The sequence below is a fragment of the Hippocampus comes genome, unplaced genomic scaffold (genome assembly GCF_001891065.2).
Source record: "Hippocampus comes isolate QL1 unplaced genomic scaffold, H_comes_QL1_v1.1 scaffold168, whole genome shotgun sequence".
In the NCBI taxonomy this organism is placed as follows: domain Eukaryota; kingdom Metazoa; phylum Chordata; class Actinopteri; order Syngnathiformes; family Syngnathidae; genus Hippocampus; species Hippocampus comes.
In genome coordinates, this window is record NW_017805955.1 from 949,039 (window position 1) to 963,608 (window position 14,570).

Consider the following 14,570-nt stretch of genomic DNA (forward strand, 5'->3'; position numbering starts at 1 on the left):
AAAACCCCTTTTTATAAATGGTTGTTTTTTTTTTTTTTTTTTTTTTTTCTTTGTGAAAAACGCCTTCCTATACATGGTCGTCTTTTGTCGTTGATGAGAAATGATTTTTCATGTAAAAATCGAGATTTTTCACAACAGAATCCACGGAATTCCGCCAATCCGCGGAAATTTCACAGCCCTGACAAATGTTTAATCACCTCCTTGTATTATTACATATAACGTGCACAATTCATAGATAACTCATTTTGAAATCAAAAGTCAAGCAAGGAGAGTCGTTTGTTCCCTTGTTCAAGTTTCTCTCATCATGTAAAACAAGAAAATGCTTGCAATAGCTCAACATTTCTATTTATTACGTATGACAAATTGAAATTTTGCTGCAGATTTTAGCAAGCGTCACGGAAGTTACCTGGCTGATTTGCTCTTACGGGCCACATACAATGATGCGGCAGGCCAGATCTGGCCCCCGGGCCTTGGGTTTGACACCAGTGCTCTCTGGATTGGCTCATGGAGAGCAAACCGTCATTTCATGAATTTGACCTGAGCACATGACACGCTGAACCCAAGGACTTTTTTCGGTGTGTGTGCGTGTGTGTGTGTGTGTGTGTGTGTGTGTGTGTGTGTGTGTGTGTGCGTGTGTGTGTGTGTGTGTGTGTGTGTGTGTGTGTGTGTGTGTGTGTGTGTGTGTGTGTGTGTGTGTGTGTGTGTTTTCAGGTCGGGCATGGCAGTGAATGTGTACGCCACGTCCGTGTCCATCGACAACCTGAGCCGCCATGACATGTTGGCGTGGGTCAACGATTCCTTGCAGCTCACCTACACCAAGATCGAACAGCTCTGCTCAGGTAGAATGGCGACAGGGCTGGCGCAATTACAGGGGTGGGGGCGGGGGGCGTTTTTTTTTTTTTTTTCATGCCGTGTCATCATCCGCGAAGGGCGAAAAAAATAAAGTCACTGAAAAGCTGACATCCATCCACGCACAAGGCGCACTGTGGATTTTGGAGAAAATTGAACGATAGCAACAGATACAATCTATTTGTACTTTGTACCCCCCACCCCTCCCCACTGAAATAGAAAGACATGAAAAACGGGGCTCTTTGATGTGCTTTGCAGGGGCGGCGTACTGCCAGTTCATGGATATGCTGTTCCCGGGGTGCATCCTCCTGAAGAAGGTCAAGTTTCAAGCCAAACTGGAGCACGAATTTATCCACAACTTCAAAGTTCTGCAAGCCGCCTTCAAAAGGATGAGCGTCGACAAGGTCCGAACGGCGCCGGCGGGATGCCGGACTTTCGCCGTTGTCTTTCTTTGCTCTGTCATCTTCTGCCGTTTGCGCTCCCCGCAGATCATTCCGGTGGAAAAACTGGTCAAGGGCAAGTTCCAGGACAACTTTGAGTTTGTCCAGTGGTTCAAGAAGTTCTTTGACGCCAACTACGACGGGAAGGAGTACGACCCGATGCTTGCCAGACAGGGACAAGATGTGCCCCCCGCCCTCAATCCAGGTGATCACTTTAGCCACAAACCAAAGAGAACTCCAGGTAACCACAACCAGTTTTTTTTTGCGGGGGGGTTCCAGTGCTGCACGGTCTTTGCTCAGCTTTGGATGACGCAAAGGCACTCGGCAGGCAGTGGAATGGTAGCCATTTTATTTATTTTGCTTTGTTTTTCACTAATCGGTACAGTTGATTACCTGTTCGCTTGAGTGGTCAGAATCATCCCAAAGAACTCAATTTCGTAGCAGCGGAATGCAACTGTACCGCTTAGTGGGAACGCGGGTTTTGAAAAACTTCGCCACCCAAAAGTGAAGCTCTGAATTTTGTAAAATCCCACACCCTCTGAAGGCATCGCTTAGGACGAATGACCACCAAAAGGCTGTTTCATGCTGTTGCAGTTTTTTTTATTTTTATTTTTTTTACTAACAGGAATGGAAACTCGCCTGACTTGAATGCTTTTTGCTGGCAAATTGCATTCTCCGACTTGTTTCGTGACTTGTTTCTCTTTTAATTTTGTCTGCCACCGGTCTTGGCGTCTTGTATCTGGTCCCGATACAATGACAAAAGGCAGCGTCATATGTGCACCTCATGTTTTTTTTTGTTTTTTTCTTCAAATAAAATGCTCACCGTGCCTTGACTGTGTTGTGACCGCCAGCAGGACCGCAGAGGACGTCGCCGACGGTGCCCAAAAACATGCCGACGCCGCAGAGGGTCCAACACAACACCCCGGCCTTGAGGAAGAACCCGAGCCTGTCCCGGAATGGCGGCAGTGACGCCGAGATCACGGAGCTCAATCAACAGGTTTCATTACCAGCCATCATATCTTTCGGGTTTCCCTCCAGTCGCCGCCGATAATGTCCTCTTAGGGCGGTTTTGTGATTCGGCCGCTCCGGCGGGATCCTCATTGAGGTAAATAATGTTTTGTTTTGTTTTGTTTTCCTTTCGGAACAGTTGATGGAGTTGAAGCTGACGGTGGACGGCCTTGAGAAGGAGAGAGACTTTTATTTCAGTAAACTACGAGACATCGAGCTCATCTGCCAAGAGCACGAGAGCGAGAGCAACCCGGTGCTCAGCAGGATAATCGACATCCTTTATGCCACGGAGGTACTCCTCGCCGTCACGGCAGTGTTTTTTCAGGGCGGTACCGAGAGTCGACGAGTCGCGGCGTCAGCTGCGGCGTCGGAGATGTTTCGCTTGAGTTTGATGACTCGCCAGTCATGTGTTCTGTCCACAACCTGGCCTGGCCTTGCTGAAATCAACCAATGGTGGCTAGCAGAGTTTCCAACTCGAGTCAGGGTTTCCAATTTGAGTTTCAAACTAGAGTTAGGATTTCCAATTAGGGTTTCAAATTAGGGTTCGGGTTTCCAATTAGGGTTTTAAAGTTTGTTTGTTTTGGTCAGGGTATCCAATTAGGGTTTCAAACTAGAGTTAGGATTTCCAATTAGGGTTTCAAACTAGAGTTAGGGTTTCCAATTAGGGTTTCAAACTAGGGTCAGGTTTTCAATTCGGGTTTCAAACTAGGGTCAGGGTTTCCAATTAGGGTTTTAAAGTTTGTTTGTTTTTTTTACTTATTTTTTTGACAAGTTGTGCTCCTTTGTGTGTTCCAGGAGGGATTTGCGCCTCCGGAAGATGAAGAATTTGACGAACGAGCCCACCTGGACCAGGATGAATACTGAACGCCACCCTCCTGCTCCCCCCCTTTTCCTTTTTCTGTGATTGATTTCTACTCTTTGTGCACGCGCTTCCCGACTCAAATCAAACTCGCCGCCTACCCCGCCCTCACTCGATCGTCCTTCCCTGTCCGTCCTCGTCGCACATTATTGTTATTATTATTCTTTTTTTTTTTTGCCCTCATCCGACACGCCATCGCACGTCATCACGGTTAGCCAACAGTAAACCGTGCGACTTCTCCGCTTTTACGCTCAGCATGAGCCAAGAAGACTGTCCGGATTTTGGATTTTTTTTTTTCTCAATAGGGACTTATTTATTTTGCCTTGCGTGCGCGGCCTCGCAGCACTTTTTCAACAGCAACAGAACTCAAGTGGCTTTTGAAGAGCAGTTTTTTTTATTTATTTAACTTATCGTTATTGTTTTTTTTTGGGGGGGGGGGAGGTTCAATCTCCTGTAGCAGAAACCTACTGTATGAGAAAACCTGAGGCCAAGCTTTTTGGTTTCTTGCTCGAGCGGGTTTAGAGTACGTAGAATGAGGGAGGGAGGGGGTGGATACTTTGAAGAAGGTGATCGGAATGCATTGATTGATTCTTATTATTGGCCAGCCACATATCTGAGCATGAGAATGTTATACATTGACTGTGAATGAGTGATATTTTGTAAAAAGTTATTTAATGTGGAGATTCTTTTTTTTTTTCAAGCCGGTTACCGGAGTGGCCCTTTTTAGGGTCGTCAAAATGACGGCCAATCAGAGGTGGCAAATCAAATGATTGACATGTTGACCACCTCATGCCGGCACAAACGGTGACAGAACAAGTTGGCGGAACGGTCAAGTCGTAAACGGATCTCATCGCCTGGACTGCGAACGCCGCCTTCGTCGCTGTCGGGATAAGTGAAGCCGCCGGTGGCCATCTTGGGTTGCCATTGTCTGAGCGCACCAGAGTTGAATACCTTGATATCTCCGCGCCGTTTTCACCTTATTTCCTGTCTCGATGACGAAAATGACGACTGACAATCCAGGTTGTCACATAACACAAGACTTGGAAAGGATTTTGACTGCACAACTTTTTTGGTCGCTCGTCTTTACAGTCATCAGGCAGTTTACATTTTTTTCCTCTGGTTGGTCAGCCTCTTTTTTTTTTTTTTTTTGGGAGGTGAAACATTGTCACCATTCTTGACCATTGCATTTCCGCCACACATATTTTTAACATCTTATTTAAAAAGGTACTTCAGGCCTTTTTTTTTTTGTTGTTGTCAGAATCTTGCTGACTGACGCTAAACGAGTCTTATGGTTGCCTCCCGTTTTGCTTGTTTTGTTGTTTTGCTCTGCGCTTGCGACGTTGAGATTCAGCCGCGGCGTAAAGATGGACGGAAGGCTCGTGGTTTTTGAATTTTCAAGACATAAAACAGTTGTGAAATGAATCCTTTGCGCTGTTTTTGGCCCCCAGGAGACAGTTGCAACACATCCAGACTGTTGCTTGCTTTTCATTATTTTTTAAAATCAAATTGTTGGGGGTCGGGGGGGGCGTATGCGTATAAAAGCCACAACTTTTTGTGCAATACAGTTTTATTGGACTGAAATGTAGAAACACATTTAAAAGACGTTGGTACGATGGATAAATAGGGGAAGAAAAAAAAACCTTGAATCAACAAAAGATTGTCCTTTTTCTTTTGAAGAAATAAACAATAACGGTGAGCGACATTTTTATTTCTGAACAATTCAGAGGTTTTGTGCGTAACCTTAATTTGGCTCGGAATAAAATGGGATTGTGGTCTTGATTTCGAATTGACTGTGCCCACTGTGGTGCCCCCCACTCACGAACTCATTTTGAAAACAGAGGAGAGTGAAACCGTTTTGCTTAAATATTATTACATTTATCTTATAAGGGGGGGCGGGGGGGACCTCAGAATTTTTTAAAGGCAAAGACAATTGACACGACACTGAGTTTGACACATGCCATCTGAAAGATTCATCAATTCCTCAAAATAATTCTCGATTATCTGATAATCAATTACTTTTCGACTATTGCACCTCGAGTCAACACAAAGTTGATTTTTGCACGTGTAAGGCGATAAATAATTAGGACCTCGATTTTGAATGCCATTTTTACCCCAAGGAAAACAATTGCCCATTGTACACCGTGTCCCGCTTCACATCTGTGTTGCACGGACCACCTTCTGGCACCTGCTCAAAGAGCGCTTTCGCAACGAAAGCCGTCACGGAATGTCCGCAGACTCACTTTGCCGCGTGGTCTTTGTGCAGATCCAGTCTGTACTCAAAGAGCGAGAAGTTTGTGAGCCTGGCGGCGAGATTGCCCTCCGGGAACTCTCGCAGCTTGCGGAACCCCATGGCCACGTACAGCTTCTGCGCGTCCGTCTGCACCACCGAAGTGTGGAGGACCACGGCGGCGTAGCCTCGCTCGCGCGTGAAGTCCGCCACCGCCTGACACAGCTTTTTGGCCACGCCCCTGCCGCGATGGCTGCGTAGTACCGACAGACGCTTGAGCTCCAGGCAGTCGGGGACGCCGTCCTTGGGGCGGCAGGCCACCATGCCCACCACGCGTCCTTCGTTTTCGGCCACCCAGAAGCAGGCGTCCCGGGGGGCCATGTAGGTCTCGCTGATGCTGTTGAGATCTGTGGAACAGGAGGATGAAGTCAATGCGTCGCTTCCTTCTTTGTTTGCCCGCTTTGGCCACACGATAAACGGGCACTGACTGCGTGGTCTAATTTATGACAAGATTAGGACAAAAAAAAAAAAAAAACTCATGGGCAGCAAGCATCAAGTTTGACACCTGTGCTGCAGCACTTCTCGATGTAGTTGTTGAAATTGTAGACCACAAGTTGGCAGACGATGGCCAGCAGCAGCGTGACGGCGAGAACAGGCAGCAGGAAGGACTTGGAGCTAGCTAACAGCGCACAGAAGGTGGACATGAGCAGCATCTGACACTGCGGTTGCTTGAGGAAATGCACGAAGGACGCCGGCACGTGCTCGCTCGTGCCCAGCGAGAAAATCTCCCGCACCGTAGAGAAGTCGCCGTCGCGGTATTCACGGATCTTCACGCCGGACATCGTGACACTCGGCTACAAGAGGAGAGAAGGCAAGTGAGATGTGAGTTTAATCATTAACATGGCCCAAACTGTGATTCCCACAATAGTTTAATTGTACAGATTTAAAATTTACCTTCAAAATAAATGATTTTAGGGGGAAAAAAATGCAACGGAATTGCACATGCGGCAAAGACTCTCCTGAACTGCACTCCACAACCCAGGCTGAACTGAGCGCCTCCCGTTACAAGCAAAGGTTGTCTCTAAGGCAGGATGCATCATGTCTATATATATGAAGAGTGAACCACAAACATGCGGGGGATTAGTGTACATTTCCATATCTATTGTCACGCTTTGAAAGCATGTTTGGTATGAGGAGCGATCAAATTTAGCTCTCTAAATTTGTTGAATGCCGTTTTAAGTACACCGCCCAGCCCTGAAGGCAGAAGACAAGGACGATCCTTCCTTCCTGCCTCAACTCGATTTCAAGTGGGTTCGACGACCGAAATACTCCGATTTCAAATCAATGCAGTGATCTGATGATCACATTTAATTGTTTGCAAAAAAAAATTAAACCAGGCAAAGTTCATTAGCTTATGTGATATTTATACATTTTAATCAAAGCACCCAATTGCACAAGACAAATGAATTAATTCGAAACTGCTCGCAAAACTTCTTGAGCATAAATTGACGCTCTTTCCACTCGGGGATTAGCTGGCAGTCAGCTAGCTAGCTAGCTCGGTAGTTTGCTAGCCAACCAACACTAACATTTCGTTTCATGCGAAATTATTGCACTGCGTCCAGGCTAAAAGCGCTTAGTGGGCAAAAAAAAAAACCGACCTCGTCATACCTGTCCGTGTGCAAGACGTGCGTGAAAGTGCAGCACAAACGTAACGCTCAAGCTAAAGGCACAAAACAAGTCAGCTCATCGTCCTTATCGCTCTCGGAAGCTGTGACGCATTCAGGGTGAACAATAATACGGGAAAAACAAGAGTTACAAAAACATACTTCTTGACATTAAACACGCAATCTTTTCTCAAAAGTGTTGAGAATGCAAACGACACGCCTCCTGATCGATACGACGAAAATGACATTACGAGGTTTTGTTGTTGTTGTTGTTGAGCGTATGTATTTTTTATGATGCCACACCATTCGGAACGGAGGGACTTGAATGCATCTTTAGAGACCCCGAAACCCTGTTTTTGTTTTCGTAAAAAAATGTAAAATAATGTGGTAAATATTTGCAGTCCAAATGAAGGCAATAAGCACAATTCTAGAATCGTCTCTATTCTACATACATCTTTTTTTTGTGCAATGACAACGATTAACAATCGGCGTACCAATAATTTATTTTACTTATTGTGCTGATTCATGTTTTTAATGAATTTAAAATATTTTACATCGCAAGATTCTAGAATATGAATCGACTCTGGTATTACAAACTGTTTTGACGTAACATTTCCATAAGATTGGAACATTAAATTGTTCCTCCCAAAATAATCGCCAGTCCATGAGGAAAGACTGAGCCCCCCGCCCATTGTACTTAAATACCATTTGTAAATTTTTTGTTCATCTTAATCATGAATGTTGTATGTACAATATTTAAAATGGACTTTTTTTCATCAAAGTCCGATTCATAGATTCACATTTTATTTCAGTATGATCCGAATAAACCTGAGCAAAGCGATATCAACCCTCCGAAATAAAAGTCGACATCATTTAATTAACGTTCCCAAAATGAAGCTGGATGATAAAACAAACCAAAGACTTTGCTAATAAAATCCAAGGTAAAAAATAGTACAGTACAGTCCAGCACCAACCACATCTTACAATATTTCAAGAAAGGAAAAAAAAAAGTTCACTGTCTCTCTCTGGGAAAATCAAAGTAGATTTCATGAATGAAATGAATTTATCTTGTGTGGAAAGTTCATTTGGTTTCATTTAGACAAAACATTTTGGAATCGTCCTGCTCCAAAATGAAGGCGAGGAATTTTTTTTTTTTTTTTTTGCTTTCCTTCCCGGCACTCATCCCAGATTGATATCCCGGGCGAACATGGTGATGAGCAGGATGATGGCGAAGCCCGTCAGCAGCCCGGCGTTTTGGATCAGGAAGAAGACCACCTTGGACGAGGTGCGCTTCTGTTCCCGGGCGATGGCGTCCATCTCCGGAAACTGCGTCGTGGAAAGGATTGCGTTATTATTTGGAGAAATTATGCACGTTAAAGGAAAATGAGAATTTCAGACAATGTCAGAAGTTTATATTCAAACAAATGCTCGAGCACTCAATGGACGGCCGGCGCCGCACAGTGCAGATGGACAATGACCCGAGGCAGCTGTGAATGCATGCAAAGAGTTGACAGTACCTGAAACCTGCATGCTAAGACTTGACCTCCGATACAGAAAGTCACCGGACTTTGTGTTTCAGCTGTATCATTTATTGCTTTTATTTTGAAGGCCTGATTTTAGCGGATGCATTGCGCCAAAGGTTTTGCGAGGGGACCAAAAAGAGTGGCGTCGATTAGTGATGTCATCTCGAAAGACTCGCATCCATTGGAAAATAGGTCCTGCCGTCCAGGGACCCACCCCCCCCAAAAAAATTGACCGAAGTGACGGGGACCTACTGTCACTTGAGTCAATTTTGACCCAACTTTGTGGGTTATTTGTTCGACCCATAAAGTTGGATCGAATTGAACCAAGGCCAATGACTCACTTTTTGGGGTTCTTATGTACAAAGTCACCCAAAGAAGGGTCCCCAAGTAGTAGATCAGTCCCTCTTTTGACCCAAATTGGATTATTTTTGACCTATTTTTTTTTTTTGAGTGTGGGGTCATGAAAGAAAAAAAAATGGCTTTCAAGTGTCAATTTATATATATATTTGCACTTTAGCACCACCACAGATGCTATTGCGATAACTTGAACCCAACCCCGAAGTCTCAAAATTGACACTTGACAGCCATTTTTTTTCTTTCGGTGTACGTCCTGGCCGCTTTTTTTTTTTTTAACAGCCTCTTTGATAAGATGAACTCAGCGTACCATATCAGCAAGCGCAATGTAGAGGAACATGCCACCGGCGATGGCGAAGATGGCGTTGGGTGCAAAGTTGCTGCCCAGGACGATGCCAAACACCAGGCCCACGTAGCACGCCAGCGCCGACAGCAGGTTGAAGAAGATGGCCTGGGGGACGCTCATGCCCGAGTTCAGCAGGATCACAAAGTCGCCTGGAGGCCAAGAGCCACATCATCATCATCATCATCATGACAGCAAGAATTGCTTTCACACCAGATGCAATTTTACAAGCTGCCATTAGATGTCAGTCAAAGATCAAGTGCTCAAAATAAGTCGGGTTCTGTTGCCATAAATTGGATCCATAAAAACAACAACAACAACAAAAACAACGACAATGAAATACCGAGCTCGTGGGGGAACTCCTCGCAGACAATGGCGGTGGACGTGCTGAAGCCGGCCAGTGTGGAGACGGTGAAGGAGGCCCCGATGGCCAGGCCGTCGATGAAGTTGTGCAGCGCGTCGCTCAGCGTGATCATCCACGCCACCGTCTTGATGTTGGACAGCCGCTGGCCGCCCAGGCAGCGACACGTCCGGCTCGACGCCTGCGGGTATGGCGGAGGGGTAAAACGTTTTGGTCGTGGCTTTCTTTTGGTAGACCTTATTTATTTTTTGCAGTATTTCGAAATCTATCTTGTTATTGACTCGCTATTTTTTTATTTTTATTTGCCTTGTTATTTCATCCATTATTCGGACCGCTTATCCGCGGCTACACCGTGAATTGGTTGCTAGGCAATCACAGGGCACACATATAGACAGACGACAATTGACGCTCACAATCACACTGAGGGATAATTCAAAGTGTCCCGTATTATTTTATTTATTTTACGAAATTTCCAGGCCAAAGGTGAGCAAATGAGTGTCGTCGAAGTGAACGTTTTAGGACAAGTGTTCGTCGCGCGCCGTCGAGGAGGGAGAATGTTGATGTCAAGGTGAGGACGGAGGCATGTCAGCCTCACCATGGCAAAATGGGTGCCCGTTGCTCTTTTGAGTCGGGCACAAGGCGTCTTTTGTGCTCGGGCTGGACAAGCCCACCATTGAGCATGAGTTGTGTGTGTGTGTGGGGGGGGGGAGGAACCCCTTTCGCCTTCCGCTTTTGTTTGCTCTGCTTTTGTTTGCCGGCTCGTTAAACGTTAACCGCGACACCGCGTCGAGCGGCTCATTTTGATGATGTCACTTGTCCAACGCGTGGCCGGCGATAACGACGGCCGACAACCACATCCAGCAAATAATGACGACTTACTCTATCCTTGATAAGATCAGCAGCGCTCATTAAGGTGATTAGTTCCAAGGCGCAGGACAAAGTGCAAAGCTTCACTACTTCAGATCCTCGTGGTCACATGTGACGACATCAAATCGGGGAAAAGCGTGTCACAAAGTACTCTAGAGCAGTGGTCCCCAACCTCCCCCCCCGGGCTGCGGTTTGTTTGGCTCATTAATTTGCAAATCTGACTCCAACATCAGTATGTTGACGTGACACGACGCTAAGCTTTTAGGCCGGGTCGGGTCGTGAATGCTGAAGTCTATTTACTTGGCACAGCCCGGCCCAACATTTCCCGTATTTCTGACCTGCTCGGGTACGATGTTGGCGTTGGTGTGCTCAGAGCTGACGCTGCCGCGCTCGGCCGTGCTGATCGTGCTGATGCTCGTCAAAACCAGGCTGGAATCCTTCTTCGAGCCGGCGTCGCCGTTCGGCAGCGAGTCATCGGCCGGGGCGAAGTGCGACGGGCCGTGCTGATAACCGGACGGAGAGAACAAAAGTGACTCGATTGGTACAAAAAAAAAAAAACCCCAAAACAAAACACACATGAAACGAGAGAACAAAGGTGAAAGGGCAAGAATGGAAAAAAAGAAGGAAAGGTGGCTTGATGGAAGAACAAAAGCTGCTAGAAGAAATTAATAAACGACAAAGGAAGAAGAAAAATTAGAACGGGAATAAAAACGGACTCAAGGAAAGAAGTGATTCGGGCAAGACTCTCGTACACACCCTCGAAGGCGTGCGAAAAGTCTGACCTGGTGTTCGACGCGCAGCGCCATAGTGAGGAGCCTCTCCACCAGGAAGAGAAGGTAAAAGCCTCCAAAGATGCCGACGGCGTTGGACACGTAGTCGTCCGCTTTCGGGTCGAAGCCCAACGCCTGGACCACGACAAAAACGGCAAGGAGTCGATGAAAAACCGGAGAAATCAATTTAGGAAGTTGAGCTCACGAGCCCAGTGAGGCGGCGCCTCACCTCCGGGATGAGCTGCAGCACGGCGTTGGAGAAGAGCGTGCCGATGGCCAGGCCGATGAAGTACGTCAGCACTTTGGGGAAGTACGACTTGCTCGTGAGCGGGATGAGCAGCAGGCCCAGCAGCGCCGCCAGGTTGATCACCGTCACCGACAAGAAGCCCCAACCCCAAACTGCAAAAAAAAAATCACACCACTTTACACACGCGTTATATGCAGACACATTTTTTTTCCCCCTACGACGACGACTATTCTCGACCACACTTGTTAACACTTGACTAAAATTTTGGGGTTCATCTCATTTTATCAAACAGAAGGAATATGGAAGTATCTCCATACCCCCCCCCAAACGCACAGTGACGCCATTGACATGTGCAACGTGAGCATTAAGTACATTTGATAGAGGGCTGTGTTACTAATTACTAGCTGATAACAGGCGGCTGATAAATCCTAAATGGGGCAGACGCATGCTTTTTCGACAAAGCTCTGGTGGAGGAAATATTGTCCCCCCCACCCATCTTCCTGCCCCCCCTTCCCCAACATTCTCTCACACACACACACGCACACACAAAGCAGCATGTGAGAGCAAGGTCAGAACCTCAGCAATGACGCCATTGAAATGTGCAACGTGAGCATTAAGTACATTTGACAGAGGGCCGTGTTACTAATTACTAGCTGATAACAGGCGGCTGATAAATCCTAAATGGGGCAGACGAAGTCATTCCACGACACGTTTTTTTTTCTTCCCTTTTGTACCCTTGAAAATGTGTGTTGATTTAATTAAATTTTTTTTTTTTAACCTTGTTTGTTGACAGTCGAGTTCCTAACTTGTCCATTCTACGGTTCCCGCTCAACGTATGAAATGCGCATCAGCGGTTTCATTTCATTTGGGACTGACCCGAGTAGTCGAGCGTGGGCGGCGTCGGGGTGGTGATCTCGGGGGCGGTGTAGGGGCAGGAGGGCACCAGCACCTGGGTCAACACGGCGGGACAAATGGCCTCCAGATGTCCGGCGCCCAGCCGGCTGACGTTGGGGAAGCCAAAGTGGGCCAAGATCTGCTGGGCCGACAGGCACTAAAAGCCGCACAAGAGACGCGGCGTTAGAAACGGTTTGGCGACACATGATTGGAGCAAAATGAGAACACAACGATGCAGTTGTTTATATATATAAATAGGAGCACATTCAAAAAGAAACAACAAAAACAAACAAACACTGGAGATGTATAGAAAAATATAATATTAGGGCTAGCAGAGTTGTAAACAGAATACAGTACATCATTAATTTATGTAGCACTTCCACAACAACTGGCGGAGGAACAAAGCTTTGGAGATGTTTAAGACCGGAAAGTTTATTTTAGGTCTCTTTTTTTTTTTAGCTTATTATTTGCATATCATAACATTATTGAAAAGTGTCAAGTCATATAGGACGCTAGTTTGTAATTTTCTTAGAGTAAATGAATATGACAACAAATGTTATTCATTCACATATGCTATATTTGCATTATAAAATGTCATTTGTTGCTTCAAGTATTTCACAATAGGTGAAGCAAATATTTTAAAAAACAGAACAGCATATTCATTTTACAAATCTTTGTATGACTCCAATAAGCTGATGTGCAATTTTGTACCATTCCGAAATCATCTAATTCATGTGTCAGCATATACATATGTACACTGATATATCATGTATACACATTCACATGTGTGTACATATTTATACACACACACACACACACACACACACACACACACACACACACACACACACACACATAGCAAGACAATGCCAAATCACATTTTGTACGTGTCACAACAGCGTGGCAACGGAGTAAAAGAGTGCAGGCGTTACACTGGCCTGGCTGCAGTCCAGACCTGTTCCCCCATTGAGAATGTGTGGCGCCTTATGAAACGGTGACCCCGGACTGATAAACAGCTGAAGTTGTACATCAAGCAAGAATGAGAAAGAATTCCACCTCCCAAAGTTCAACACTTCAACAGTTCGTGTCCTCACTTCCCAAACCTTGACTGAATCTTGTGAAAAGGTCATGGAGGCCAGAGGTAAACATGACCTTGGACCAGCTTTTTTTGGAACGGGTTGTAGCCTTAAAATTCTACGTTCATGATAATTTGCGAAAAACAATAAAGTTGATCGGTTTGAATGGGAAATATCTTGTCTTTGTGGTTTATTCAGTTAAACATGAGTTGCACGTCATTGTATTCTGTTTTGATTGAGGTTTAACACAACTTCATTGGAATTGGGTGTGTACTTATGACTTGATAATTATCTTGCATCGTGATCCCTACTCCACAAATGAATCTGAGCATATCAAGACAAACGCTGGCCGGACATTTCATTTGGTACTCTCATTCAATCACGATGATTGGCAAAAGACTTCACGCGTTCACACCGTGGGCGCTGTTCCTGATGTTTTGACCCGTGACTCAAAATATTAGGAACAGCCACTTATTGTTCCAAATGTCGCACTCTGGTCTTTACCAATGTAAAAAAAAAAGTGGACCAAAGGAAATTGCAATTGTCCACCGCGTGCGTGTGCGTGTGTGACTCCAGCTCGTTACCTCGCGTCCGTGGAGCGGGTTGCCGTCGTGGGTGACGGCGTGATGCCGGCGGGCGGCGACGATATGTAGGAGCTCCTCCAGGTTGCGCGCGGGAATGGACTCGTTGTGGCCGAAGAAGCGCACGATGTCCCGCAGGAACTCGCTGTCCCCTCCCGCGAAAGCCTCTCGGCCGCGGGTCCCCTCCGCAAGGAGCGCGACCCCCAAAAGTCGCAGAAGAAGCGCAGCCATGTCTCGCTCGTTTTACACGCAGTCCTGCTATGAGAAGAAGACGACCCCCACCCACCCCAGGCCCCCCAAGAAAGTTTTTAACTCCTCCAGCACGACTTCATGCGGGCGGTAATCGGAGTTTGGTTCAAAGCTCACCGGCGCGAACACGCGGAGGCGAGCGAGCGACCGCGTGCACGAGAATGTAATACAAATATGCTTTCCTTCGAGCTCCCCGGCCGCCAGTTTGAACGTCCGACACGCGCACGCGCAAACAAACACGCACGTGCAGCAAGCAGG

At 46.2% G+C, this 14,570-nt stretch overlaps 3 protein-coding genes across 8 annotated transcripts in view; 1 reads left to right on the top strand and 2 right to left on the bottom strand.

The window, feature by feature from the left end:
- mapre3a (microtubule-associated protein, RP/EB family, member 3a) overlaps positions 1-4,188 on the top strand; it is an 18,504-nt gene extending 14,316 nt beyond the window's left edge. Inside the window, exons 2-7 of one of the 4 annotated variants that reach the window (XM_019890472.1) lie at positions 712-839; positions 1,108-1,253; positions 1,338-1,530; positions 2,141-2,286; positions 2,437-2,589; positions 3,093-4,188. In XM_019890472.1, the coding sequence (XP_019746031.1) occupies positions 719-839; positions 1,108-1,253; positions 1,338-1,530; positions 2,141-2,286; positions 2,437-2,589; positions 3,093-3,161 (828 nt within the window). In that variant the 5' untranslated portion in view covers positions 712-718 and the 3' untranslated portion in view covers positions 3,162-4,188. The remainder of the gene's footprint in view (positions 1-711; positions 840-1,107; positions 1,254-1,337; positions 1,531-2,140; positions 2,287-2,436; positions 2,590-3,092) is intronic. The other 3 variants (XM_019890473.1, XM_019890474.1, XM_019890476.1) reach the window with 3 other exon arrangements.
- A 659-nt stretch (positions 4,189-4,847) lies between these two features.
- nat8 (N-acetyltransferase 8) lies at positions 4,848-7,167 on the bottom strand. The gene is made up of 3 exons (XM_019890477.1): positions 7,052-7,167; positions 5,949-6,237; positions 4,848-5,790 (listed from the first exon to the last, which is right to left on the bottom strand). Exons 2-3 carry the CDS (start codon positions 6,223-6,225, stop codon positions 5,393-5,395), a joined length of 675 nt encoding a protein of 224 aa, XP_019746036.1. The 5' UTR covers positions 6,226-6,237; positions 7,052-7,167; the 3' UTR covers positions 4,848-5,392.
- A 667-nt stretch (positions 7,168-7,834) lies between these two features.
- Positions 7,835-14,536, bottom strand: slc39a8 (solute carrier family 39 member 8). 3 transcript variants are annotated; one of them, XM_019890470.1, is made up of 9 exons: positions 14,430-14,536; positions 14,067-14,321; positions 12,389-12,563; positions 11,495-11,664; positions 11,278-11,400; positions 10,834-10,998; positions 9,611-9,809; positions 9,235-9,419; positions 7,835-8,373 (listed from the first exon to the last, which is right to left on the bottom strand). In XM_019890470.1, the coding sequence occupies exons 2-9, from the start codon at positions 14,292-14,294 to the stop codon at positions 8,227-8,229; spliced, it is 1,392 nt and encodes a 463-aa protein (XP_019746029.1). In that variant the 5' UTR covers positions 14,295-14,321; positions 14,430-14,536; the 3' UTR covers positions 7,835-8,226. The 3 variants fall into 3 exon arrangements, with proteins under 3 accessions (XP_019746029.1, XP_019746030.1, XP_019746028.1); XM_019890471.1 differs by having other exon boundaries at positions 14,067-14,318; positions 14,430-14,530; XM_019890469.1 differs by lacking the exon at positions 14,430-14,536 and having other exon boundaries at positions 14,067-14,420.
- Positions 14,537-14,570: the final 34 nt, after the last annotated feature.

Excerpts from the sequence above, each read along its gene's own strand:
- nat8 (XM_019890477.1), bottom strand. The coding sequence starts at position 6,225 with ATGTCCGGCGTGAAGATCCGTGAATACCGCGACGGCGACTTCTCTACG. Across the intron at positions 5,791-5,948 it reads CGAGAAGTGCTGCAGCACAG|ATCTCAACAGCATCAGCGAG; the intron begins GTGTCAAACTTG and ends CCTGTTCCACAG.
- slc39a8 (XM_019890470.1), bottom strand. The coding sequence starts at position 14,294 with ATGGCTGCGCTTCTTCTGCGACTTTTGGGGGTCGCGCTCCTTGCGGAG. Across the intron at positions 9,810-10,833 it reads CCAACATCGTACCCGAGCAG|GCGTCGAGCCGGACGTGTCG; the intron begins GTCAGAAATACG and ends CCATACCCGCAG. Across the intron at positions 8,374-9,234 it reads ACATTGCGCTTGCTGATATG|TTTCCGGAGATGGACGCCAT; the intron begins GTACGCTGAGTT and ends TCCACGACGCAG.